Below are 27,168 nucleotides of genomic sequence, written 5' to 3'. Positions count from 1 at the left end.
CTTTTTGGCAAATTAAACATACTCATACCAGTTTTCTGTATGTGCTTTTCATCATGTTGTAAATACTACATGCAGAGGATTTATTTTTAATCCAGGAAGGCAGTTTTCAAAGAGGAGAGAGAATGTATCATGATAAAGGAAAACAATAAATCAAGTGATAGAATTTTAGTTGTAAAAGAACATGCCGCTGCTCTGAGGTAGCTTTACCGTATTAGGGCGCCTCAGGAATGCTCTGAGGGGGGCCAGCCAGTATTGGACTGCCAGTTACATTGAGCAAATCTTTAAAAATTCAGTTTCTTAAGTAAGAATGGGGAAGAGTTCGTACAGAGATGATAAACATAACAGTACAAGGGTGTCCCTCTGGCTAATCCCTTTTAAACGCAAGAAGAGAAAGTCATAAGCATAACACAGGTAAAATATGCCCAGAAAAAATTTACTGAACTTCAGTGCTTGTTCTCAACCAAAACTCTAAGAATAGACATGGAGAACTTCCTGTGTGATATAACAAGAAGGGCTTATTTATAACCATCTTAGGAGTTTTCCTGTGAGAATCGGTTAACCCTTCTAATGATCAGTCTTTAAATTAACTTAATCCAGCTTTAATGGCAGAACTCTCACAGCTGTGGAGCTGTTACAACTACACCCTGCTCCTAAGTAGTTGAGCTCAATTCTTGCCAGATTCTTCCCTCTCATTAACTTCTCTAGCCCAGTCCCCAAAGTTTGAACCCCAAATTCTTTTCTATTTACAGAAAACACAACCTCTTAGGTTCTTAAAATTAGACTAACTGGTCTACTCTGATGTTTCGTAAACTACTAGAGTTTGTAGTATATGGATTTTTAAGTTAGAATTTTTTAAATTTTGTATTTTAATTTCACTGTTGAGTTCATAAAATTATTTTACCAATTAGAAAACAAAATGTCTCTTTTGCAGTGCAAATTCACAGTTGAAAAATGCTTCCATGAGAACGTAAGACTTGTTTCTGAAGTTTCTCAAGCTGGCATCTGAAGACCCCTGAGAATTCATATATTTCTGGGGTTTCACAGTAATTTTTATTTCAACTAGTCTGCACATTACAGTCGGCCCTCCGTATCCACGGGTTTCACATTGGTGGATTCAGCCAACACCCAGATTAAAAATAGTCAAGAAAAACAAATTCCAGGATGTTCCAAAAAGCAAAACTTGAATTTGCCAAATATAGGACAACTATTTGTTTACATACCATTTACATTGTATTAGGTATTATAAGTAATCTAGAGATGATTGAAAGTATACGGGAGGATGTGTGTGGGTTCTGTGCAAATGCTGTGCCACATTATATAAGGGACTTGAGTGTCCTCTGATTTTGGTATGTGTAGGGTTCCTGGAACCAATCCCCCACAGATACTGAGGGACAACCATACTCAAGTGTGAGAAGTCCTGAGCCATTAGCTAGTCCCTCAAAATTCTATGTCATCTTTTTTCTTTTATAAATTGTGGTCATGGGTCTGGTGATTTAACATCCTTCCCACACCACTGTCCTGTACCCCAACCTCGTAGAAAAGTCACTTAGATACAATCTGAGAATTGCAACCGGCTCTTCTGATTGATAAAACAGAGGCAGTACACAGCAGTGGAAGAACTAGAAGTACTTTGAAGTCAGCTGGGCCTCCTGGAATTCCAGCGCTCCTAGTTAGGAGAACTTGGTCATGTTACTAAGCTGACAAGTTAATAATACATCAGATTGGGGCAATAATGCCACCCTTGAAGGATTGTTGGTGAGGAATAGAAATAATCAATATACAGTGCTAACAGGAGTACCTCACACAGGGAGGCAGTCAGTGAAAGGTAGAGCTTACTGTTATGATTATAAACAAATATTTATGGACTAAGTTGTTATATCCTGATATAATAATGTGGATTATAACTTTTAAGACATACATATAACTTATATATAGTTTTGCCTGTTTAGAAGTATGGCACATGGAGCAAGTAACTCCCAAACATGGTACAGATTTAAAGCATAAGTATTAATGATGCTACACCTGTGACATAAAGAAAAGGTCAGCACTTTGGGGCATCCACGCATGACCTTTGAGAACAGCATCTTAGAAGCTTTCAGCTACGAGCCCCCAGCTATTGAGGCCTCGACCTCTGGTCAAATAAGCTTAGTAAGTGGATGGGTCCACATAAGAAACAGCCATTTTTCATGCTTTTGTGTTTTTTGAATCTGATACTGAGGCTGTTACTTCTGCTGTCTGTTACCCTGTATTTGAAAATCCTTTGGACATAAGGTCAGAAGACTAATATTTTTCTGCTTAACTAATACTCTTTTGTATTTGGTCTGGCTTCCTAGAAGCAGAGATTGGGGTAAGGATTTTCGGGAAAGTGATGTATTGAGGAGACTCTGAAGAGGAGGAGTGAGGGAAGCAGGCCAAGGCAGGGCAAAAGCTAAGCAAGGGTGTTGTTGCGCTTGGAGACGCAGCTTCAGCCTGGTCCCACGGGGGTCCCAGGGTAAGGTCTGAAGCGGGGCGCTGGAGCACAAGCGGCCCCACAGGTTTTGTCCTCCCTCGAGGCAAGGGGCGGCTGTTGTACCATTGTCAGTCGGTCTGGCTCCTGGCCACCTCCTAGGAACAGTTGGTGCCCTCACCTTGTAGTAGAGGCGGCTCCACATCTATGAGCCATTAGCACCCAGCGCTCAGAACAGCTGGGGAATGGGGGGGCGGGGCAGTATGGCAGCAGCAACGGCCTCTGTTGGTTTCCTCCAGGAGACAAAACTATCAGATTCCTTATGTGGCCTTCTCCGACTTGGTTGTGTGGGAAGTTCTAAACTACATTTCATTGCTTCAGCAACCTTCAACCAGGATTATTTAATAGCATCCTTTCTCTCTTCCTTTTCTTTGTCATTTTAACCTTTCTTCTTTATCTTTTGGTTTTTCTGTTTATCGGACCAGCAGTTTTATTGTAAGTTGACTCAAATGCTTTTTGAAAGTGGATGAGTGTAAAAGAAATAAATATGTAAACTAAAAACCAGTTTTATAATTAGAAAAAAATACCTGAGTTGTCCTCCTTAAAAATCAGATAAAATAAGTGTTGAATAGAAATGAGTATTTACTGTTACAATCTAATTTAACGTTAGTTATGCTTTCATATGTACTCAAGAATAAAATAAGCAATAAGTATTATAAATCCAAGGAAGGAAGAAACAAAATTGCATCTTTGCAGATGACACGTTTTTTATATGTAGGAAGCACAATGAAATGAACAAAATTATTGGAGGTAAGAGATATGCAACAGGGTTCTGCAAAATTATAGGCTATGATGGAAATCCGCAGACGTCAGTATATTCTCAAGTCATATAGCTGAAAATATAGATGGCATTTGTTTAGAAAGTATCTTGACCGCTCAAAAGGAATATATACTTTCTTAATTTTTTTTTAATTTTTTAAAATTTTTGGCTGCGTTGGGTCTTCGTTGCTGCGCGCGGGCTTTCTCTAGTTGAGGCAAGCAGGGTCTGCTCTTCATTGCGGTGCGCGGGCTTCTCATTGCTGTGTCTTCTCGTTGCAGAGCACGGGCTCTAGGGCTTCAGTAGTTGTGGTGCATGGGCTCAGTAGTTGTAGCACACGGGCTCAGTAGTTGTGGCTTGCAGGCTCTAGAGCTCAGGCTCAGTAGTTGTGGCACACAGGCTTAGTTGCTCCGCGGCATGTGGGATCTTCCCGGACCAGAGCTCAAGTCCGTGTCCCCTGCATTGGCAGGCGGATTCTTAACCACTGCGCCACCAGGGAAGTCCAGGAGTATATACTTTCAATGCCTTCCTAATTCCCATGTGAAATCGTACCTTTATTTTAGCTATTCTGTTAATATGTGATGATGATACAGAAGAGGACGATCTACCAAATAAAACAGGTATAAAACATTTTAGTCTGTATGTCTGTATGCACAATCCAAAATTATTTACTCACATAAAAGATAACTTCCCACTTCATGAGTTATTAATGTACAATGAAGTAGCCTTTTTCCCCTTTACCACTGTATTATGAACAATACCTAAGCGTAAATGAACAAATAAATTGTTAGAAACAACAGTGTACAATGTTACCTTTGCACATTAGAAAATTCAATTTTTATTTTCTTATAAAGTGTTTGAATTACATATCATAATTTAACATCTTTTAAAGCATCTTTTATTCTTTTAAGAATTCTTTTCACATCCATTAATCAATTGAAGCAGCTCATTTATAAAAACATTTTTGTTAACATGAGTCAAACCTAAAAGAAAAAAAATGACAACTTGAAAGTAACCTTTATCATCCAGATACTAATCAGTGCGATATTAAATGATAGGGGTAAATCAAAAACGATAGAGGAAAATGAACTTAATCTGGAGAATCCTCTTATTAACAGCCAGAACAGGGCAGTTCTTAAGCCATTTTAAAACAAACTCTTCATGTTCTCACTTAGCTTGTACTTGATGCATTACAAGTCCTAGAGATTTCAGTTTGGGTTTGGTTTGGTTTTGCTTTGCTGTGGTAGCATTTACCAATTTCTTTATTTCTGCCTAATCTTTGAATGCCATATTATATGGAGATATTTTTCCTAAAATGTCAACAGAGCCGGGGAGATGACAGTAGGTGGGGACTTGGGATGGCCTGTTTGGGCATCCTGTGAAGGAGGCGGGCAGCTCCTCCCTGCGTCGTAAGGCGCAGGCCTATAGAGGGGCTCGAAAACAGAAGCAGGTGACTGTGGGGTTGCCAAGGAGAGGGAGCAGAAGCAGAGGGTATCCTGGGTTAACACCAGGACAAGGTGCTTTTTATACTTGGCAGTGGAGCTCTTTTATAAAATCCAGTGAAGTACCAGTTAGGAAGATGTATCAACAATTTATCTTAAAAAGGAAAAAAAAAAGCCATCAATTCCATTGCCTTATTAATATAATCAGAACCTCTTTCCATTATAAACCTTTAGATAAAACATGACAACAATAATGGAAAAATCATCTAAAACAGATATAATTGTACACGAAGTTTGTTGGCATTTCGAACAACTTCATTTTTTAAGTATTTTACATTCTTTGTAGAGAAAGGCAAGCACAATTCTTGTATTTAATCTAAAATAAAGACAGAAATCACAGCAGGCACTTAAGTCATGTGCATCCCACAGTTATTCACACATAATCCTTCAGGCTGTTTGCTGAACGGTCCTCTGGCTGTGTGGTGGGGACGTGCTCCTGCTTGGATGGGTGGAGCCAAGCCTCCGAATCCTTTTTTATACAGAAAATCATGCCAGAGATAAACAGCAGCATGGCCGAAATGAATCCAATGTAGACAGCTCCTCCGGGTTCATGTTTGTTGCTTTCTGGAACTGTCACATCCACAAAGTTTGCTATGATCTCCTTTGTGTACCACACCGTTGGTATTAAACCAGAGATCCCCGCAGATATGAGGCAGACTCCCCCAGCAAAACAAGCGTAACTCTTGGTTTCCCTGTCCCCTCCTAAGCGAATGCATTTCATCCCGATTGTGGCAGTGCACATCCCCACAGCAGACAGGACACAGGCCAGGACCATGGCGGCCCGAGCGGCCTGCACGTGGGTGGGGAGGGCCAGGACGGAGTACTTCAAGGTGCAGCTGAACATCCCGGTGCTATACCACGTGCAGTCCATCCACAGCCCTTGCATCTGCACGATGGCTGTGATGATGTTGGAGCCCGGGTCCACATTCACCTTCCAGTTGGGCAGCAGGGTGGCCATGAGCACTCCAGAGACCCCAGTTAAGGCCAGGGCAAAAGCAAGGAGCTGGAGACCCGCCGAGATCATAACGTCACCGTTACCTTTGTCCTCCTAGAAAATCCTGATGGCTCTTGCTCAGAATTGTAGCTATTTCTGTACAGTAGAGAACCAGGTAACAAAAGGCTGGGGAAAGAAGACAAAATCAGGGTTGAAAGAAAGAAAAAACAAAAAGACTTCTGTGTACAGTGGGAGCTGAGAACCCATCTGAATAGGTCCCAGCAGTGGATGAGGACACTGCTTCCCAGGAGAAAAGCTCACACCAGGCCCACAGAGGCTGCCATTGTCCTGAGTGATTTTGGTTGGGTGGTGCTTGATACATGGCATAAAGGAGAGGGCTGTCCACTTTGTTCTTTTATTTAAAATTTAAGCTCTGCTGAAGTTGTCTGTGTGCCTTGTTAGGAGATTTTAGACATGGAACGCCAGCTGTAGGATATCTGATATAGAATTTTTTTTTTTTTTTTTTGCGGTACGCGGGCCTCTCACTGTTGGGGCCTCTCCCGTTGCGGAGCACAGGCTCCGGACGCGCAGGCTCAGCGGCCATGGCTCAGGGGCTGAGCCGCTCCGCGGCATGTGGGATCTTCGCGGATCGGGGCACGAACCCGCGTCCCCTGCATCGGCAGGTGGACTTCCAACCACTGCGCCACCAGGGAAGCCCTGATATAGAATTTTAATAGTATTACAGGTTTTAAAAACTTATTTCTAGTTAAAATACTCTATAAGTAATAAGGAAGAATAGTTTAAACCCACCTGTTAAAAAGGATTTATAAATATATATTAGAAAAGTTTGAAGCATTCAAAAAATGATTTTATTTTTTAAAATGTATCAGACACTCTCCATGTGTCATTCACGTGGCCCAGGTGAATTGTTTAAGAAGGAGAAGAAAGTAGTAAAAGAAATCAAAGTCACTGGCATGATTATCTCTAATTTCCAGCTTGCAAAATCCTTACCTAAGTGAGCAGTTGTTTCCCTTCAGGTACAGCTTACTCAAAACTGAAACAATTAAGCCACTGTCTGTTGCTTAGGAGCATGTGAGATCCTTTCTAGTTGGGACCAGAATCGTTCCCTGACCCAAATGAAGTAGTCTGCTGCAAAACCGGTTATTCAGAACGATTCAGAAGTAGTGACATTGAATCTTGCAAATACATACCAGAAGTAACCACATCATTATTTGTATGAGAGAGATTCAAAAATAATTTACACTTTTTTCCTCCCTCCCTCCCTTCCTTCCGTTTAGTAAGAGGGAATAGATAGTACTTCCTTTGTGACGTGCTGTGTTTTAATCAGGCAGTACTTACTGCCTTCTTTGAGGAAAATATAATGGTTTCTGAAATACAGCAATATTGACCTTTTTGTGTTTCTGAATTTTTGAGTGATGTATTAGAATGGCTCTATCATGATTCATATATTTGTCACAAAAGGCAGTATGAGCTCTGAATCTAAAGCACTTGGGTCAAATCTTGGCTTTCCAGAACCTCTCTGTGCCTCAGTATTCTCTTCTGGAAAGCAGGGAGGATTATAGTATCTATATCATGGAGTTTCATATACATGAAAGAATTTTAAATGGTAGAGAACAATATCTAACCCATAGAAAGTACTCAGTAAATTACAGTTGACATTGTTATTAGTATTTCTAAAATTTATATTATGTCACGTGACACTTGATATTTAATGACATCTGGATTTTTCTTTTCTCTTCCTTCCTTAGGCCGATTTCATTTGTTTTCATAGGAACTTAGAGATGAAGGAAACCATAGATGTAATCTTGGCCATCAGTGTTGTTTCAGATTAGGACACTTAGGTAGTAGATCGCCCCACGCCACACAGACCTCAGCGGCAAGATCGGCAGTGCCCACTTCCCCACCTCTTCCCACCTCACTGCACCTTGCACCCTTGTCCCCCTTTACCACAGCAATTCCGGGTGAAATCCTCCTGTGTACTTCCTGTTGGAAGCAGGGAGAATGCTACATCTAGAGACAAAGCACCGTTAACCATCCCCTCACTCACTCCCTTTCTCACACAGAAAAAAAGACTCCAGAGGGAATTAATAGAACAAATGAGCAAGTGGCGTAGCTTCAGAAACTCACCAGGGAGGTTGATGCCTGGCTTTTGTGAAACATCTGCAGTGATGTGAATCCATGCCTGTGTTACTTTTAATACAGTTGTATAGTTTAATATAGTTCTAACATTGATTCCCTAAGAGGTTAAATCCTGGGCTATCTGAACTCCATTGTGCTATTTTTGTTCATAATCTTAAAACGTAAATTCTGTAGTTTCAGGAGATTTCCCTGAGGTTTTGAATTCTTAGAGTCAGTTTCACTCTAAGCATCAAAGTGCCTTGGCTTTGCCTGTCATCCTACAGTTCATTCTTTTTCTGTTTTCCAAATTTCTTTTCATATCTGAGACCAAAATTGAACGAAAGTTAAAGTTTCTAGAAAAAAAATGAAGCACATGTTTAGAGTTTCATAATAGCTGTTTTCAGGTTTGGGTTTTAACATTTCAGACTCCAGCCAGCTCACTCAATTACTGCCTTCCCGGACCATTTTCGGCTTAAGGGCTTCTTCAACAGCGAGAGTGCTGTTAGCATTCCCTGCGAGCATCTCCTTTCTTTCTTTTTACTTTGGTTGAGTAACCTTTATGTGTTGATCAGTCTCTGCTCAGCTTCCCAATTATAACTCTTTTCTTCCCATTAACCAATACATTTTATAAATTCCAGTGTAATTCAGACTTGGAGACAGCTTGTTCATCTTAATTAACAAGTGCTGGCAGTGATAAATTACAGATGGCCAAACTCGGCATAAACAATAAGACATTGCGTTCAGTTAGCATGGTGCCCACTTACTATTGAATAGTGGACTTTAAGTGCTTTCTTCTGCATGGAGAACTTATGCAGAAAGAATTTGTTCTCCAAAATGAAGGTCACTCTTTTCCCTTTATAAAAATATACTGGCATCTTAGCTATATTGCTGTGAAATCTTTTTTTTTTCCCCCTCCAGCCACAAGCATGGTACAGTTTGTGGCCTGTTCTCTCAGATTTCTGTCTCGTAGAGAATAAAGGCATACTTTGTTTCAGCGGTGGTGGTGATGGTGGTGACATGCTGTGAAAGTAAGCATGGAAAACAGTTCTAAATGAGAACTCTCTCGTGGTTCTAAAATCTGTTGCATATAGAACAGAACCTATAATGTTAAATTTATGAGCTATTTCCCAAAGAAATTCTGAACTGGATTTCGTTAAAATGTAAAGTCAGTTTTCCAGACAAGATTTATTTATATCAAATCTAGTATTTAAAAACAGATTTACAATGTACGGTTCAAACCGAGTTATACTTGAAGATCTATATTTAGGTCCCGAAGCATTGTGGAAGCTTCTCGTTTTCCATACCTTTTGTCAGTAGCCTTCAGTGACTTAACTCTCTTCTGTCAGTTGTCTTCAATTGAACCCCAGTAAGGCATGATGAAGAGGAGCCACATACCTGAGGCTCAGTTCACAGCTTCTGAATATTAGTGATGAAGCTCCAATAGGTTAACTTGCAAGTAGCAAATGAAGAGCAACGTAGAAATCCGAGCAGGGAAAACTGCTGGTGGTGCCAGGAGATAAATACCGGGTTCCCCATCTCATTTTTTGAGCTGGGGGAAAACTCAGAAAAGAGAGGCGGGGGAGGGAGGGAGCTGTTGTTACAACAGGATTTGTCGAAACCTGAAAGCTGAAAATGCTTCTGTGTCACTATATACAGAGGGGGAGTTATCTGGGTGCTCCCAAAAAGACTTTCTTTTCTTTTAATATTATGTTTTAGTCCATAGTTATAATTTATTTCTGAATTTTTATCTATGTTGGAGGATACCGTTTATTATTTTATGTCCCCGATTAAAGAATATGGTCTGAAATATTTTTCACTAGACTGTGCTTCGCAAGTGACAGTTAATTGAGACTATCTGTTTATTCTGGTGCTTCTGACTTGTCTGAAATCGAGAGTCACAAAACTGGTAACTTTCAAACTAAACATTCAAAAGACAGTTTTTTATGTATCTTGATAAAAGTAAAAAGAAAACCCAGCAACAGCTGTTGACTAGAATCTGAGCAGTAAACCTACAAGTCTTTTTTTTTTTTTTTGGTGGGGGCAGGGGGGCGGTATCCTGAATTTTCTTCTATTAATCTTTCCACTGAGAAAGATTTCTAAAGTATAATAGATAGCTAGTGGGAAGCAGCCACATAGCACAGGGAGATCAGCTCGGTGCTTTGTGACCACCTAGAGGGGTGGGATAGGGAGGGTGGGAGGGAGACGCAAGAGGGAGGGGATATGGGGATATACGTAAGCATATAGCTGATTCACTCTGTTATACAGCAGCAACTAACACACCATTGTAAAGCAATTATACTCCAATAAAGATGTTAAAAACAAATAAATTATAACTTAGTAAATTAGAGATTTTAGAAAGCATTGTAAAGAAATTACACCAAAATAATGTGATGAAAAATATTAGATGAACCAAAATCAAACACTGAGGTTCTAGACCATGAATAATGGTACAGACATATTTCATCTTCATCTACTTTGGGTTCTCATTTTTTTTCTACCTCAGTAATGTTAATTCTACAAGCTGTACATTCATAGCCACTATAGAGAGAAAAAGATAATTTTATGATTGGATGTTTAAAATTTTACAACTGCTAATAGCCATGTTAGATGTTAGCCATTTCTTTAAAAGCAGTGAATAATAAAAATGCATGTTTCATATAGAATCTAAAAAAAAAAAATGGTTCTGATGAACCTAGGGGCAAGACAGGAATAAAGACACAGACGTAGAGAATGGACTTAAGGACAAGGGGAGGGGGAAGGGTAAGCTGGGATGAAGGGAGAGAGTAGCACTGACATATATACACTACCAAATGTGAAATAGCTAGTGGGAAGCAGCCGCATAGCACAGGGAGATCCGCTTGGTGCTTTGCGACCACCTGGAGGGAGGGGATATGGGGATATACGTATACATATAGCCGATTCACTTTGTTATACACCAGAAACAAACACAACACTGTAAAGCAATTATACTCCAATAAAGATGTTAAAAAATATGCATGTTTCTGTTATCTGGATTTTTCTGGATTTTTTGTTGTTTTTAGTTGGTTTTCATCTTTTCTAAGTCTGGCATGTAGCAAGATACATATTGTTTTCTCCTCTTAGAAATCTAATGCCTGTGGATTCGTGTTTTTAGCCATAGTGTTGTAATTTTGCTTTATAAACTTACTTAATTTCATCGAGATACATAAACAGTTCTTTGTCTAAGTACTGAGTGAAGTAGAGTTGAATTTCAGGCACTAACAGCACTGTTACTACTGCTGTAGCAAGAAATCCACCAGGTCCCTTCAGTGCCTTGGCTTGTTTTGCTCCTTGCTGTGGCTGTCGTGCAGACTGACCTGTGCTGAGGCTGACTGGTGGCCGGTGGAGGGACCAGTCTGCTCCCAGCTCTGACCTCCAGCGTAATGCAGCTTGCCGAGGGTAAATGGGTTAAGCATGCTTTAATGTGCATTGCTGTTTTCGAAACCTTTTTGATTATTTTTCTGCCTTGATGAGAACACTTATATTCTAATACATTAGCTGCCTGTTTTAAAAAGGCAAACTTCTGAAACGCAAAGAACTTTTATCAACTACAGGCCTTTAACCCAAGGAAGAATTTCTTGTATAAGAAAGGAGCTAGAAAGTAGAGGTGTATAGAGAAATATAATTCATTGACATTATTATCTACTTCCAATGTGGATATTAAAGAGAATTAAATCTTTTAAGTTCAGAGGCTTCCCTAGATAACTCTTTGTTTATCTTTACCTTAGTTTATGTCTCTTCTCCAGCCCTCCCCGCTAAACACCCAAAGTTTGTATTGGGTTGGCCAAAAAGTTCGTTCGGGCTTTTCCGTAGCATCTTACAGTTGTAAAATTTTAAACATCCAACCGAATATGTCCAAGCTGCCGGTGTGACGTCACTGATAGACATCTCAGACCTATCAGGGACAGAACTGAGCTCTCGACTTTCCCCACACCAGTTCTCCCCAGTTTCCCAGTGTCATCCTGCCATTTGGTAGACCCTGGATCTTAAGAACATCCTTGATTCCATACCCAAGAGCCATTCAATCAACAAATCCTTTTGTTTCTAAACTTCAGAATAAGTCAAGTATCCTACCGTCTGAGCCCCTCTACTGCTTGCTCTGGGTGAAGACCTCTAGAATGTGAACGCAGAAGGGCAGGGATTTCTGTCTTGTTAATCGCCAGGTTCTCCTGGGCCAGGAGTGGTGCCTGCCTTATTGTCGAGTATGATAAATATTTGTTGAATGAATTCAGAAGCTGATTTTGAGTATATAAAATAACAATAATACATTACCTTTACATGATTAAAAGTATAATTTTGTCCTGTTTTAAGAGACTGTCATTTTAAGTAATTTTGCAACTCTTTAGTTTTATAATCTTGATGTAATAATAATATCTACCATTTATAAACTGCTTCCTATACGCTAAGTACTGTTGAGGTATTTAATTCTTAAAACAAGCCTATGAGATAACAGAAGTCCTAATTTTACAAGTGAGAAAACTAAGCTCCAGAGAAGTTAAATAACTTGACTAAGGTCCATAATATAAGTAGCAGGAATGTGGGATTCAGGCCCAGAATACTGTGATTTTTGAAACCCTCATACACTCATAGCCCTGCCCCCATTTAGAACAGAACGTGTTTTTAAGTCTCATTATAATGAGTCGTTCCTTTCAGTGGTAGTCTGGATTAAGCTGTGGAAACAAATGAACTCTGACATCTCTGTAGCTTTACATATAAACATTTGCTTCTCACTCGTGCCAAGTCCATGAGTGATTGCAGAGTAGCTGGCCGGTGACTCAGCAGTCCCATCTGTTTTCTTTAAAATGTTTTTATTTATCTGTTTTTAAGAAAAAATTACATGTGATTCCCTTAGTGTGTTTTTCTTAGTGATGATACTCTGGATAGTCAAGACAAGCTTTTCTTTTTCTTCTCAAAGAATCGGTAGTTTGACTGAATATTTGAGAAGTAATAACAATACCAAACCTTTGTGGGAAGTAGTTCTCCAGACCTGCGTCTCTCACCCCTGCCGGCACGTGAGCATCATCTAGCTTTAGAAAAGCCTTGAGGCCCAGGCCCCTCCCAGTGGCTCTTAATTCCGTTGTCAGGGATGATGCCCAGTCATTGTGTATTTAAAATGCCGCCCACGTAATTCCAATGAAAAGTTAAGGTTCTGATTTTAAAAAAACAGCAGCGTCTTTTCTCATTTGCTTTCTCTTCAACCTTGAAAATAATTAAAGTTCAGAGTAAGATTAAGTAAGATAGCTACCTGTTCCAGTCCCACAAATTTAAAGTGATTGATTTAATCTTAAAATAATGTTTTTCTTCCTACTCAGTCGTGGGAAATTAACAGTATCGGCTATGAGCACAATCAGTGCGTTACTTCCTCCATCTTTATGGTTACTTTAGTTCTAAAATAATGCTTTAGGCTGCCCGAAGGCTTTATCTTTTAGAATTGGTAGTTTGTAGACTAGCTGATTATAGTGAGGACCGTGTTAAAAATGATGGCTATTCTCTGGTTGCTGTGTGTCCCCAAATGTCTAAAGAGGCCATCCTGGCTCCGATGGCTCTGTGCAAGTCGTGTATGTTTCTGCTTGTAGGTTGCACTGCCATTTGCTCTATTGTTTGTTTTGACAACATTTTGTTGCTCCTTTCTATGTCTTCATGTGAAAGGATCTTGAGGATTTGTTTTCTATGTCTTTATCACATTCTTTTAGAATATTAAGACTGTCTTGGAGTTTGTGGTGACACTTGGCAGGTCAGCCTAGTTTTTTCAATCTCGTAAATAATGTAAGTATGTATCTAGTGTGGCTTCACCACTGCATTCTCTTTGCACATTATTTTGAAGAGCAGGACTTTTTTTAAAAAACGTCCTCACTTATTGGTAGTATCTCAGATAGTGGGCTGAACACCCCTCGTCTGGGCCTGGCTCTCAGCTCACCCCTCTCTCCTCCTCTTCCCATCTTCCTCTTTGTCTTCCTTCCCTGTGACTCACTCTCTCTGCCCACTGGGTCTCCTACATTTCAGCCCCTGCCCACACTCTAGGGTCCTGGGTGGGTTCATGTGGACTTTGTGATGTTGCCAAATTAGAGAGCTTGCATCAGTTTTAATCATTTCTCTTATTTATTTTTATACCTCCAGTTACATACATAGGAGGTCCCCCAAACCTCCATGAGTTAAACTAGTAAAATCAGCATGTAAAGGAGGAGATCCAGTAGCTATGGCATTCATCTTTAAAAAGACACAATGTGTTTCAAGTCAGAAACAGGAAGAGCTGGACAACATGAACACATTTAAAGAATAGCTCTGCAAATGGAGAGCTGGCCTGGGTACTGAGAGCACACGGCCTAGGAGCATCTGGTACCCTGTACCTTGTGCCAGTGAGTGGCCAGTGACCATTGCAGCATCGTCTGTATGAGTTTGTTCCCATTCCGTGCCTCTGCAGAACGCTCTCAGCATAACAGAGCTTGTTAGGTGGTTTTTATAGGAAGGGTATGTACTGACTAGTCAACTTGAGTGTCTCTTTGGTAGTTATGACTCATTACGAATGAATGTATTTGCATCCATATTTGTTTATCAATCTTTTCATAATAGTAATATTTATAGTAAATATAGTAATATTTACAGCAATTGAGAACCTTGTGAGTTTGCTTAGATTGAAACCGTCCCCGAGGAGTTTCCCTGTACTGTGGATGAGAAACCGGAGGTCGGGCCCTCGCTCTCGCCCCCTGGGCCGCTACAGCGCGGCTCCTCCCCTGGCAGGGACCTCCCCCACCTACACAGAGGGGGGCACAGTCCTGGCACAGTTAACACAGGCGCCTCCAGGTGCCGCCCTTTCACAGACACCGAAGTCATGGTTTGTGGGAAAGGTCCTGGTTTCAGAAAGGTGTTTTCCCTGTGCTCATTGGGGAACCACAGGCTAAGATAACAGAAAATCCTAATCCAGCGTTTGTGAGTTCTCGTCCCTCTTGTACTTTGTTTAGAATTAAGTGTTCACATCCCTGAAATTGTTTCCTTTCTTGGGACCAAGAGATGCTCATTCATCTTGTTGTTGTTGCTAGTAGGCATAATTTACATACATACCTATATTTACATATACAATATACACAGTAAAAAGCTTTCTCCATCCCCTCCCCTCACCCTGGGCACCTCTTAGGCTTATTTCTCATCGTGCTGTCAGCTCACCCTGTCATTCTCTTACATGCTTGTGCTCTGAGAGGAAACACTGACAGTTTAAGATCTGTTCTTTCTGTATGATTCCAAGGAGGAAAAGAGAAAAACCATTCAGACATCTGTGGGAGACAAAAGGTGTGGTGGAACATCTGCAGAAATTAATATTGTTTCAATAACAAACACAAATTGTAAACTTTAAAGAAAGAACTATAGGTCCTAACAGTCAGTCTTCATGGAATACCTTGGTTTGGAATACCTGGAATGTTGTTGGAGTGTTTGAGTTGTAAGGTTTTACGGCGGAAATTCTGTCCTTAAATTGGGCTTGGGACGAGAATTATGGGCAGAATAAAACCGTTCTAGGAAATGTGATCTGCATGTTTGTAAATGTTTTTCTACAAGATGCATAATTGTAATAGCATAGGCAGCAGTGACTTGCGACTGCTCCCCTTGTTGGGGGGAAGTTGTAACTGCAGGGCCCATGACATTCTAGTGGAGACTGTCCTTAGCTCGGTGTAGGACCCTGAGGAGTAACCTAGACACTGGTGGGTGGAGGAACCAGGCATCCCCAGCGTGCTCACCTTACTCTCATCTCACCTGACACTGAATGTGACTCTCCCGAACTCCTGACCCCATGTTCCATCAGGTGGTGCTGGCCACCTCAGAATCGCTGGACCCTTCCCACTCCCGTCTGCACAAGTCTGTCTGAGGCAGTACCACCTTGAACTGTGAATCCCTCTTGTGTTGTTCTTGGAGTCCTTCTGATTATTCCCTGTAGTCATTCTTTGTTCTCATCATTCCTTCTATGGTCTCCCAGTTATGGTTATATCTTGGCTAAGTAAACTGTAACTTCCTAATCGTTTTCCTCTCCACTGGCTTATCCTTTAATGGTCTCGAACACCATGGGAGCTGTTGAAGACCCTTTCTTCGACAATGGCCAGTGTTGTTTCTGTACCTTTTCATACGGTAGTTACTGAGCTCTTTGGCATATTATGATCATCTCAAAGTCAGAAACTGGGCTGCGCAGTCTTTGGTGTTCCCTGTACCATGTTGATTCAAGGTCTGAGTTAGCAGTATCTAATATTTAAGATTGAATAGCTTCTTACCCCAGTTCTCCTGTGAGCCCACAGTGCTGCTCTGAGCTCATAACCAGTCATGTCCTAGACATCCTGGCCTGGGACATGGGACACCCGCCCCCAGCCTGCCTGCAGCCAGGGCTGCTCATGCTGAGAAGCATAACCGTAGCTTTGTGCAGCACTGACCTCATAGTGGATTGGAGAGGCAAATACTTACAGTCGCTATAAACCCTCTAATTTGACATCGTAGTAGGTCATTTTGGTATACTGATAGGCTGAGTTTGGAGAGGGGCTGGCAACATTTAAACTAGAATTTTTAAGTGCATCTAGTGCCTATGTACTGATCTCTTTTTTGTAATCAAACCGTTTAATGGACTTAAAACTCAAGGAAAAATAATGGTTGTAATTTTAAATAAGCATTCATTTATGAGTAAAAAGCATTTTTGTATGTTACCATAGTTACCGAGCAGCTTTCCTGTGGTTCTAGAGAAAATGGGCTCTGTCATACAGAGTAACTCTGAGAAGTGCGTTTGGAGGCAGGAGTAGAAGACAGGGTGGTACAGGTTTCCCAGAGAAGCAGGACTTGTTACAGGAAGAGCCTTTTTGACGCCGAGTTTTATGTGGTCCTCCACTAAATAGTAACTATTTGATTGTGAGTGGAAATTTTCTTTTATCCAAAAGACACTAGTAGCCAACTTAACTGGGTATCAAAATTATAATCAAACTTTAGAAGTCTACTGCTACAGTGTACACGGGGTGCTGCTATATTTATACGGGGTTTTAAAACTTTATTTAAATAAAAACATTAGACATTGCCTGTATTTGCAAACATCAACTGTATCTCAAAGGAATAAAATCAGGCAAATAAAGATGAGGCCAAAATGTTAAATTCAAAGAATCCGGAAGTGGCAGTTTCTGTACTGGAAGGAGAATGCATCTATCCCTGCTTTTGTGCCTTTGGTCTTAATAGTATTTGAACATTAGCGTTTTGATAATATTTCATGGGTTTAGGGTTGGGTAGGGTTTAATTTTATCTCATAATTTACTAAAAGATTATTTTCTCTGGAGACTGGCAGGCTGCTCACTGTGGAAGAATCCTGTCAGAACTGACTAACTTGGAAGGATTGGATTGAAAGGGTTGGAGGACCTGAGTCATAGAGGGCTGGCGGAACACGAGAGGTGGGACAGGAATGCCAGTGAGCGCAGATGGTGGAAAGGGGTGGGGCAAAGTCAAGAGAATGGTCTAGAACAGTTGAGTTCACTTCTGTCTGTTTTCCCTTCCACAGAAGTGCTCTCACGTGAAGCATCTTTCATCCCTCCCTAGAGTGGTTCCCCAGCCCCATGTGCTCTCCAGGGGCTCTCCTCTCTGTACTGACCACAAACCTCTCTGGGACCCCTGGACCCTGTTCCATGGTGTTTTTGTGATGGTCCAAGGAAAGTCCCGGCCTTTTAACCAAAACACTTACTTTCCCACAGGAATTATTTGTTAGTGAACTTGGAGGAACACATAGAACACAATTTGAAAAACTATTAAAGTTTAATAAGAACATTGAGATGGTCACTCTCTGCAGTGGAATAACAGCTCTTCCACCAAAGGTGTATAATTGTCGCTAAAATAGTCTGAAGGCTGAGGGACATTTCGGGGAGCATTTTCAGGCGGAAAGTCCTCTCCATTGGCGGTTTTCACTCGACTGCTTAGAACATTCCCAGCATTTGCCAGCCTCAGTGACTGACGATGGGGCAGAGGTCTGGTGGGGCAGCTCGTGGTGAGGCAGCTCAGACCCCGCAGGAGAAACGCCACTCACACCTCTGGAAGCCCGTCCCGGTTGGCCATCTTTGGTCCGTCTCGTCCACACGGTCTCACGTCACATGCCAGTATTTTCCCTCCAACCTAAAAACAAAAACAAAACAAAAACTTCCCCATCCTCATATATTACAGGCCCATTTTAAGGAATTTTGTAGCCACAAGGAGCTTTAGGAGTGAGTCCTCCCAAGAGAACATGATAACCCCTATGGAATTTGAAAATACAGAATTCCTTCTGAAAAGCAGTGGTACAACCCACACTTCATAGATTGCTGTACTTGCTTAGCCTTTGTAGAGTCTGTGTGATGTTCTGAGTAGCAGGTGTAGCAGTAATCCCTTAGCGACCAGAGCTTTTGTAAATTATGAATACACTTCCCATTTCCTAGACCGTGGTCTCTGTCAGGCTTTTGTGTGGGCGATAACTGCTTTGACTCCATTTCTCCGTTAGTCTTTACTTTCAGTATTTTTCTGTTGTTATTTTGAATAGATCCTTGTGAATCACCATGAGTCCATTTTTAGAATAGGGCAGGGTATAAATCTCTTATCAGATATGCCTGAAAAGTTTTATCTTCTGATAAAGAATTTCAGCCACCGGCTAGCAGCTTGACACTTAAACAGTAATATTTGTGGTGGTTTCCATTCTATTTGGATCCTGCCTGTGCCTCCTGGGGCATTTAAAGTCGCTACCAGAAAGTTATGTGGTCGTGCAGACGAGTATGAATTCAGTCCAGCTGATTAATCAGTGCCTCTGACACTCTGGGGAGTTTAGCGCTGAGTGGTCCCTGGGGGCCCATGTGCCGTGTCTCTCTGGTTTGAAGTCCAGCCTTATAGTCAGAACTGCAGCTGCAGCTTATCTTCTGCTCATTCAAAAGCTAAATAAAATATTCTAATGCTATCTGTTATCTGCCTACTGACTTTAATGATTATTCGGATTGACCTTAAAAGGCCACTGTAAAGCTGCATTCTAAAATTAAGTGACTGTCACGCACAGGCCTAGTGGATGTCATTATAGAACAGATGCAGCCAACCGTGAGCTCTCTGCGGCAGCTCAGATGCGAGCGTAGCATCTTACGTGCCTGGAGAACATGAAACTGAAGTCCACATAAAGGGTTGTTCGTGAAAACCATGCTCTTGATGACCTGTTCTCCTGTGTTCTACAAAGTTAGATCGTTTAATATATTATACCAGGCAGTAAAATGTTTGTTTTCTGACCATGAAGGTGGACTCGGGGGTGGTGCATTTCACCCCCCTGACCCAGCCGAGGATAGAGCAGCCATTCAAGCTGGTGGAGAGAGTCGTTCAGAATGCCTTTCAGTTCCGAAGGAAATACTGCCATCGAGGGCTTGGGTAAGAACGCTTTCTCTTCCTTTTCAGTAGCACTCTTTACCAACGCCTCAGTCACCTTCAAAGAGTAAGAACTTTGTTTTTATGATTGTTCAACGTGCCTGTAAACATTACTCTTAGTTCAGATCCTGTGATGAACAAACCTTGATGGCCACTGAGGAGAAAGCAAAATGTTGATTTAACCTGAGATGCCACCGAGAGGTTCTGTTTGGTTTGATCATTACAAACTAAAACTGACATCACACAGTTTATAGTGAGCCTGTACTGGGGAGGTCATGACCCCTCACACTCAGGACTCAGACCATCTGAACTGTTTTCGGTCTCGACACTTCTGGCACTAAATGTGTGGTGTTTTCCCCAACACCGACGAACTCCCTAACGCTCCAGACAGCACCTGGGCGTCCTACAGCTTAATTCTAGTCTGGTCATTCACTACCTGGCGTTAGCGCAGCGCCTCAGCTTATGGGCCCGGTGCCGCAAGGCTGTCCCCACTTCAGTCGCCAGTCGCGGGTTCCAGGTTGCAGGTTCCACTTGCATTTATAGCCATAAATTGGCAATTTCCACGATCCCGTTCATCTTCAGGTTGAGTAATTTGCTAGAATGGTTCACAGAACTCACTGTCATGTATCAATTTTAAAGGCTATAACTCAGGAACTACCAAATGGAAGGGAGGCACAGGGCATCACATGGGGAGCAGGGTGCACAGAGCTCCCGTGCCCTCTCAAGGTTTCTCACCCTCCCTGCACCTCAGTGTGTTCACCAACCCCGAAGCCCTCCAAACCCCATCATTTGGGGGTTTTATGGAAGCTCCATTACCTAAGCAGGACTGATTAAATCATTGGCCTTTGGCGATGGAGCTCAGTTTTCCAGGAGTGGAGCTGAGAGAGGTGCATCCTTCAGTCACGTGGTTGGTTCCTCTTGCCACTGCCCCGTCCTGAAGCTTTCCAGGGGCCACCAGGAGTCGCCGCATTAGCACAGAGCCCAGATGTGGTTGAAGGGGGCTTGTTACGAGTAACAAAAGATGCTCCTGTCACCCCGTCACTCAGGAAATTCCAAAGATTTTAGAAGCTCTGTCTCAAGAACCTGGGACAAAGACCAAATATATAGTTCCTACCATCACACGAGCTAGTGGGTTTTAATTGCTTTCTTTCCATCCAGTTGTTATATCTCTTGAAGCTTTTAAAGACGTACTTAGAAGAAGGAAGCAAATATGACTTCTGAGTCGCCAAGACAGTGGCTCGAAGTATCCACATGAGCGCACTTCCATTCAGCGGCGGCTCCTGTGTTCAGCCGTGGGCGCCGCTCTGGCCAGGCCCTGAGGTACGTCCGGAAGCCCAGACAGAGAAGGCGGCCTAAGAGTCTGCGGCCTGATGGCCCTGAAGTCACCGCAGCAACGTGTTACGTCCGGTGACAGCCTAGAAAGTGGGTAATTAGGCCCAACTGCAGTCTGTGTACGAAGGCAGGAAAGTGTATGTGTATTTTTAACAGACTTTCATCTAATATAGTCAACTTTAGCTGTTTAAGGGGGTTCAGCTTCAGTGGCCCGTACTTATTTTCTAAGAATAGCTCCATTTCAGTTCTCTCATTTGTGTGAAGGGTCCCTACAGCACATGAAACTACTTCAGGCACAGCTAGACAGCTGCATCCTGAATCCACTGGAATCCACAAAGCACGCTCTTGAGGATGTGAGAGGGCTGATGGAAGAAACCTCACCCTGCCGTTTGCTGGCTCTAGTTAGTCCAGCGTTCATAGGTCAGCAGCGTTCCTGCTTCTCTAGCTGGGGACAGGGGTGCCACCGGCGATCCTCGTGCTAATTAGGATGAAGGCCCCCCCTGCTACGCTGCAGCACCCCACCCGGCCCCCGCCAGGATGCACGACTTGAAGTAAAACAAGCTGGATTCCACACAGGGTGTGACCCGTACAGTTGTACATGATAGCCCTGATTCGTGGAGGGAAAAAATTACAGAAAGTACATCCTACTTGTAGAAATCCTGGAATTGGCCTGAGCCCGGAGTTGGCCCTAGTGTTTCCAAGACAACCCCCCGGCTAAGTGATGGGCCCCGTTTACTTCACATGCACAGACCCCTATGCAGATACGGACCAAATCTTGTAACCCACTTTGACCTTTTGGTGTCCTTCAGTCACACCACACCACAAATCAGTCCCAGATCATAGTTAGAAACTATGATCAGACCCCTGCTTGCCATGAAAGTGAACTCAGCGATCTCAGTCAGCTTACCCTGAGAATGTAGGGACACGCAGCTCCTGGTTGCGGGGACCATCAGCCTGTAAGAAAAAGTCAGTGTCCTCTCGCCACGATGTCTTCCGAGCCCTCTGAGACTTGAGAGAAGAAAATAAAATCCAGGTGTAGCTTTGCAATATTTCAGTCAGTCAGTCACTTGTACTATTCATTTTAAAACAATGATCTGATTTAGACGAAATTTAAAAGGTATACTTTGAATCAATTTTAAGATGCTTCAAACAAACATCTTAAAGAGGAAAATAACTTTCTAGTTTCACATGAACTGTTTTCTAACTTTGCAAAGAAAGGTCATTCTTTTGGGATGAAGAGGTCCAAAGGCTGGTAAGTTCAAGTTACAGAGAATCAAAAGTGCACCAGAAATAATATGCAATTTTTATATTAAAATGTGAGGCACAGCAAACTTATGTTTCTTTAAGAATGCAACTGAGCATATGATAAAATTTACCTTCAAGATACACGTATTGATTGAGCTTTAGAAACTCCTTTCTCATGTGGACACACCGTGCAGGTCCGATTAGCTGTGCCTTCAGTGGTGGTTCGTACCTGTTGCCTGGTGGCGTAAGCAGAGTCCTCCACTGGCTCGGGGTCCTGCAGGGCTCTAGGGGGTGGAAGAAAAGCCTCTGCAAAGTTGTCAGTTGTCAGAACCATGCCGGTTTCAAATGAGGGTAGAAGGAAGCATGATGATGGGCAGAATTTTAAGTAGAATTCTCACATTTTTCTCTTCCTTTCAGAATGTTATTCCCTGAAGCCCAGCGATTAGAAAGCACTGGGAAACTGTTACAGTTGGCCGATGTGGACCCTACTCTTCGACCCACCCAGCTCTCTGTCTTACATTTTAAGAGCCTCTGTGACGCATACCGAAAAATGTGTGATGAAGACCCACACCTCTTTGCTTACAATTTCAGAGAAGAACTCAAGCAAAAGGGGATGGCAAGGAGAGTTACAGACTGTAGCTGCTACGTCAGGGGCTGGCAGCCGACTGGATGTTGATGTTCACAGAGTTGAACTTCTCCTATGTGTGCTCCCCAGGTGTGACTTATTCCCCTTTTACAGCTTGGTAAAGAGAATAAATATCGTCAAGTAAGGTACAGTACAAGCTTTCTTTTAATATATATACTGCATAGATATGACATGTTTAGTATAAACAGCATCTATTACAACCTTACAAAAATGAAATACCTGCACATTGTACCCCTAACCCACATGAGAATAATTTAAATACGCTTTAAATAAAGCAGAACCTAAGAGCTCAAAGGAAATGCCCAGAGGATTGGAAAAAATGATCTTTCAAAAGCTATTCATCACAACTTCCCCACCCTTTTCCACATAAATTAATTAGAACGCAGTTTCATTTTAAGGTTTCTAAGTCATTTTGATACCTGCTCAAAAGGGATACAAACTAAGTAATTTACAGATTCTGACCAGTTTAATCTAGTTTTCTGATCCACAATAAATTAAAATAACTTAAATCTTTACAACTATTTTGTGGGAAAAATGTATACTGCACAAAACCCAATAATGAATAGTTTTTCTGCAATTTCCATTTTACCCCCAGTTTAAAAGTGAAACCAGCAACTTAACCCATATCTGGATTGACCTGTATTATGCCTTTCCATGGCTCTCTGTTTCATAAAAACACTCCTCGTTGACAACCGACGTTAAGCTCTGGACGCTGAATTCTCGCTCGAGAACGGAGCTGAGATCAAGGTTGGCATTTTCCGATTGACTGTCCAGGGACTGGTGACGCATCTGCGCCTTCAGCAGAGTTCCCCTGTCCCTCTTGGTGCTGTTGGCTTTGCGTTTGATGGCGCAGAAGTGCCCCCGGACCAGCTTGGGCTGCCCGTCCTTGCCGGGCGGCTGCTGAGCTGGCCGGGCGTCCGGGTCCTCCGAGATCCTCAGTCTCTGGAACTGGATCTCGATGTCTGTGGTAGGGCTGCCCTGCTTCCCAGCCTGGTGGTCGTCCTCGTCGTCGTCGCTCAGAATGTCGCTCTCTTTGATGAGACTGTCGGAGAAGTCGGCCAGGCCCTCGTGGGGGTGTTTCTGGGCGTCCTGTCTGCTCCCGGCCGGGGGGCAGCCGCTGCTCTGGGTGCCACTGCTCAGGCTGCCCTCATCCGAGTCCAGCGAGCTGCCCTTGCCCGGCTCCCCGGGCCACTCGCTGCTGGAGGAATTCTTAAGGACTTTTAAGGACCTGGATGAAGCTGCAGTGAGAAAAGCACATTTTCCCTTATGGTAGAGGAACCGATTCCACAGTGTGTTCATTTGTTCATTTCTGCCTTGTGGGTTATCAGATTTAACATCTTAATTAAAATTTTATCACCTCACTTCACTCCTGGGACTAAAAAAAATGTAGATACTGCAAATATGGACATTTTTTATTTATGTTTATTTGAAATTTTAAGTTGGAATTTGGCATTTTTTAGAGGACCAATTACCAGAGCTTATTACTGAGAACAATAAGCTATAAACTATCATAAGGGCTAGGCTTCTTATTACCAATGAATAAATTTAAAAGTTAGTTTTACAGCTAATTAATGAATAAATTAGCTCTTGCTAATGAATAAATTTAAAAGTTAGTTGCTAATAAAATCTAGGTTCCTTTCTTTCACTAAAGTACTTTGTAGTTTGAGAACTAAGATTACACCACCATATTTCTCTGCCCACCTTCTCACCGGTTCATTTCCCTTGCTGCTCAATTAAAAGTACAAAAATGCTTTTTCTCTCTCATGAGAACTGTCTCTGCCGGAATTTCTAGCCAACTTTGAGATTTAACATGAATATTGAATCGTATGTGTGTGTGTGTACGTATAATTCCTTTCTCTTGGGTAGAAGGGAAAGGGGGAGCTCAGTTGTGTTTCTGCAGACAACAGTGTATTTTTAATGGCTGTAGCTTATTTTGCCAGTAGAGGAAAATTTGAGGAGGTCAAACTGTGACCAAAAAGAAGAGATACACTTTGTAAGACTAAAAACTAGATCAGTGATATTAACAAAATAGTTAACATAGAAAGAAGGTTCTAAAAATTTAAGCTGACATTTTAAAAACGGGCAGAAAGTTGAAGAACAGCATGATTTGGAATGTTTACCTGTGGGCTTATTAAGAATGAGTATTAGCGAGCATTAGGTTTCTTGACCTTAATTCACTGAGTGTTGACCTTCTAGAGGCCTTGCACTGTTCTGAGCACCGGGAATGCGGCAATGAGCACAACAGTCCCTTGACTCCTGTACATCTCAGTGGAAGAAAGACAGAAGACGGTAAGTGCACACTGTGTCAGGATTTGGATTGGGGGTGCTTATGTTTTATAAAAGGAGGTCTGGGACCGAGCATGTTTAGGCTTCTTAAAAGGAAATAAAATTGCTGCTACATTCTCATGTCACCCTGTGTATCGGGTGTGTGGTGTAGAGCTTACGAAGCTACTGCTGATGAGTTACAAAGCGATGACCTGCTGCTCTCTCCTGAAAGCATACATCCTTGCAGAGGAGCTCGTCATGTTTTCCTGAATAAACCCAAGGCTAGCAGAGTTCTTACCTAATTTGGCTGAGACAGGAACGCGGTTCTTGAGGGGTACCAGGCGATCTTTACATGTTTTCTCCAGAGGTAATTCACACTTTATGTGACGCCTGAAGTTCTCCCTCAGAATAGATCGAATCACCTTGACAATGTTGGTTTTGCTTTCGTTGTCACTGGCGGGGAAAGAGAAGACATGTTGTAGTGTCTGCTGTCTCGTCCTGCTTCCGTTCCACGCCTCCTGGCCCTCCCGTGGCACGTGACTGCTCTCAGCACAGACTGACAGCGAGTCACCCAGCCTCTGTGTGCCTCGGTCTCTCGTCATTTACAAAAGGAGCGAGAATTGATCGCTTTTGAACTTCCTTCAAGCACTAAGATTTGGATGTATATTTAATCAATGTATATTCTCCTAGAGCCGCAGTTGCCAGTTTGGAGAGGGTGGGTGTGATCCTGAAGTCATCAACATTCAGGAGAGCACTAAAAATAAACCCACTTTTAAGAGAACATAATTCTGTCTTATGCCCATTGGCTTTAATTTCTGGAAGTCAGTAATACCTGCAGCACAACTGAAAGATGGTTTCTGGCCGTCCTTCTATTTCTGACTTGGTGTGGATCAGCTCCCATAAGGAATTATTTTCTGTCCCTGTGTAAAAAGAAACAAGGGGCCGCAAATTTGCCAAAGATGCTGTGGTAAAGGACACTTGTGAAGCTTAAAAACCACAATTTTAGTAACTTTTTAAAGAGTTAAATATTCCCCATCCTGACTCTCATCATTTTCTGGTGTGGCTCCTCCTATGTATGACTTTCACAAATAGTTACAAGAAGTTAAATACGTTGTAGTTACTTTGTACACTTCCTGCTAAGGTTTCCCATCCGTCTTGGTGCTTTCGCCCTACCCTGGATTCCATCTCTGGGAAAGAGGTTAAATGGATCCCATTTTTCAACCCCGTTCCTTAGAAGGAACGGTAGGATGTGCTCAGGCTCTTGAGGTAAAGGAGGCCAGCCCCAAACTCAGTCATGGTCCAGGAAACATGAGCACTTCCAATGAAAACTGAACAGGGGCCCAGCCGTCACTGCAGGCCTCAGCCTGTTGGTCCTTTGCTTAACCAGAGGTACTGTCACCAGGACAGGGTTATTCTGAAAGGATCTCTGAACATTTTCCACAGTGGAAATTTTTTTTTATATCACCTGTAATAAAGCTTAATCTTAAGAAATTTTCTGGTGTATCAAAATTTGTAAAAATTTAAATTTGTGGACCTTTGTTTCTTTAACAAATTTTAGAGATAGATATTATCCCTAAAGTTATTAAAATAATTAGAAATATTAGGATATTAGAAAAATGTTGAAAACCATCGACAGTGAAAATAAGGAAGCAATAAAGAGAGGTATTTGGCAAAGAAAAGCCATCCACTGGCATTTACTTTCTCCAATCTCTCTTGTCCTCATTTTCCTTGCCTATAAGATAAAATACCAAAAATTATTCCCAGGTTCTTTGCTACTTTTTCATTCCACAGTTTAAAAATTCCCTTAAAATGTTTTTTCTGGCATTTGTACGACACACAACAATTACCTGCTGTATTCCCCAGTCTGACTTGAAGCGCGGATATGGGGATCAACCAGCGAAACTTAAACGGATCCAGGTCAGCAGAGTTGTGTGCCGGCCGGGAGTTCGACGGCTGCAGCGTGAGAGCCCACCAAGAACAGTGTTAAAGCAAGCTCGCTCCCGCGGGCATGTGCGCGCACGACAGAAGCTGTGAGCTCACCCTGGTGCAGACCTGCCACCGTGTGGGGCTCAGGATGCAAAAGGGAATCAGGTCAGGTGTGCTCTCAGGGATTGGGGACAGGGCAGAGTCATGTTTTGGGAAGCAGAAAGTTCTAGATCTTTAAGCAAAAATGACAAGCAAGCTTTCCATGACCCCATGTTACCTCTAAAAAAAAAAAACCCAAAATTACACAGACTCAGGTGTATGGAGAAAACGTGGACCATTTTTAGGGATAGAAAAGCTGGTTTTCTCTGTAGGGCCCAGCATGGGTATTTGTCTACATCTTCTTTTAAAACAGACGTCTTTGGTGGGGAGGATAAGAAACACCTTGAGTATCTGATTTAGTTAGTTACCTCCGGAATAAGTCGCATCACTCAGTGAGGCCTTAATCCTTAGCAGGCTTCCCAGTTCAAC

At 42.2% G+C, this 27,168-nt stretch overlaps 3 protein-coding genes and 1 long non-coding RNA gene across 5 annotated transcripts in view; 1 reads left to right on the top strand and 3 right to left on the bottom strand.

Moving 5' to 3' along the window:
* Window positions 1-22,573, top strand: part of TFB1M (transcription factor B1, mitochondrial) — a 57,320-nt gene extending 34,747 nt beyond the window's left edge. The window contains exons 6-7 of the mRNA XM_082668998.1: window positions 19,102-19,229; window positions 22,221-22,573. Coding sequence (XP_082525124.1) covers window positions 19,102-19,229; window positions 22,221-22,479 — 387 coding nt within the window. The 3' untranslated portion in view covers window positions 22,480-22,573. The remainder of the gene's footprint in view (window positions 1-19,101; window positions 19,230-22,220) is intronic.
* CLDN20 (claudin 20) lies at window positions 5,139-5,789 on the bottom strand (the record flags this gene model as incomplete). The annotated part of the gene is made up of 1 exon (XM_082668601.1): window positions 5,139-5,789. The coding sequence occupies one exon, from the start codon at window positions 5,787-5,789 to the stop codon at window positions 5,139-5,141; it is 651 nt and encodes a 216-aa protein (XP_082524727.1).
* Window positions 17,641-22,331, bottom strand: LOC309831690. The gene is made up of 3 exons (XR_014297622.1): window positions 21,935-22,331; window positions 21,466-21,566; window positions 17,641-17,969 (listed from the first exon to the last, which is right to left on the bottom strand). It is a non-coding gene; the product is annotated as an uncharacterized lncRNA (long non-coding RNA).
* Window positions 22,574-22,720: 147 nt separating the features above from the next.
* TIAM2 (TIAM Rac1 associated GEF 2) overlaps window positions 22,721-27,168 on the bottom strand; it is a 126,804-nt gene continuing 122,356 nt past the window's right edge. For both annotated transcript variants that reach the window (XM_082668996.1, XM_082668997.1), the window contains 4 exons: window positions 26,562-26,667; window positions 25,547-25,634; window positions 25,013-25,167; window positions 22,721-23,687 (listed from right to left, as the gene is read on the bottom strand). In XM_082668996.1, coding sequence (XP_082525122.1) covers window positions 23,092-23,687; window positions 25,013-25,167; window positions 25,547-25,634; window positions 26,562-26,667 — 945 coding nt within the window. In that variant the 3' untranslated portion in view covers window positions 22,721-23,091. The remainder of the gene's footprint in view (window positions 23,688-25,012; window positions 25,168-25,546; window positions 25,635-26,561; window positions 26,668-27,168) is intronic.

The sequence above is a fragment of the Grampus griseus genome (genome assembly GCF_964374135.1).
Source record: "Grampus griseus genome assembly, chromosome: 13".
Classification (NCBI taxonomy): Eukaryota; Metazoa; Chordata; class Mammalia; order Artiodactyla; family Delphinidae; genus Grampus; species Grampus griseus.
Note: the sequence above shows the minus strand (reverse complement) of the source record. Positions and strands in the feature narration are given on the sequence as shown.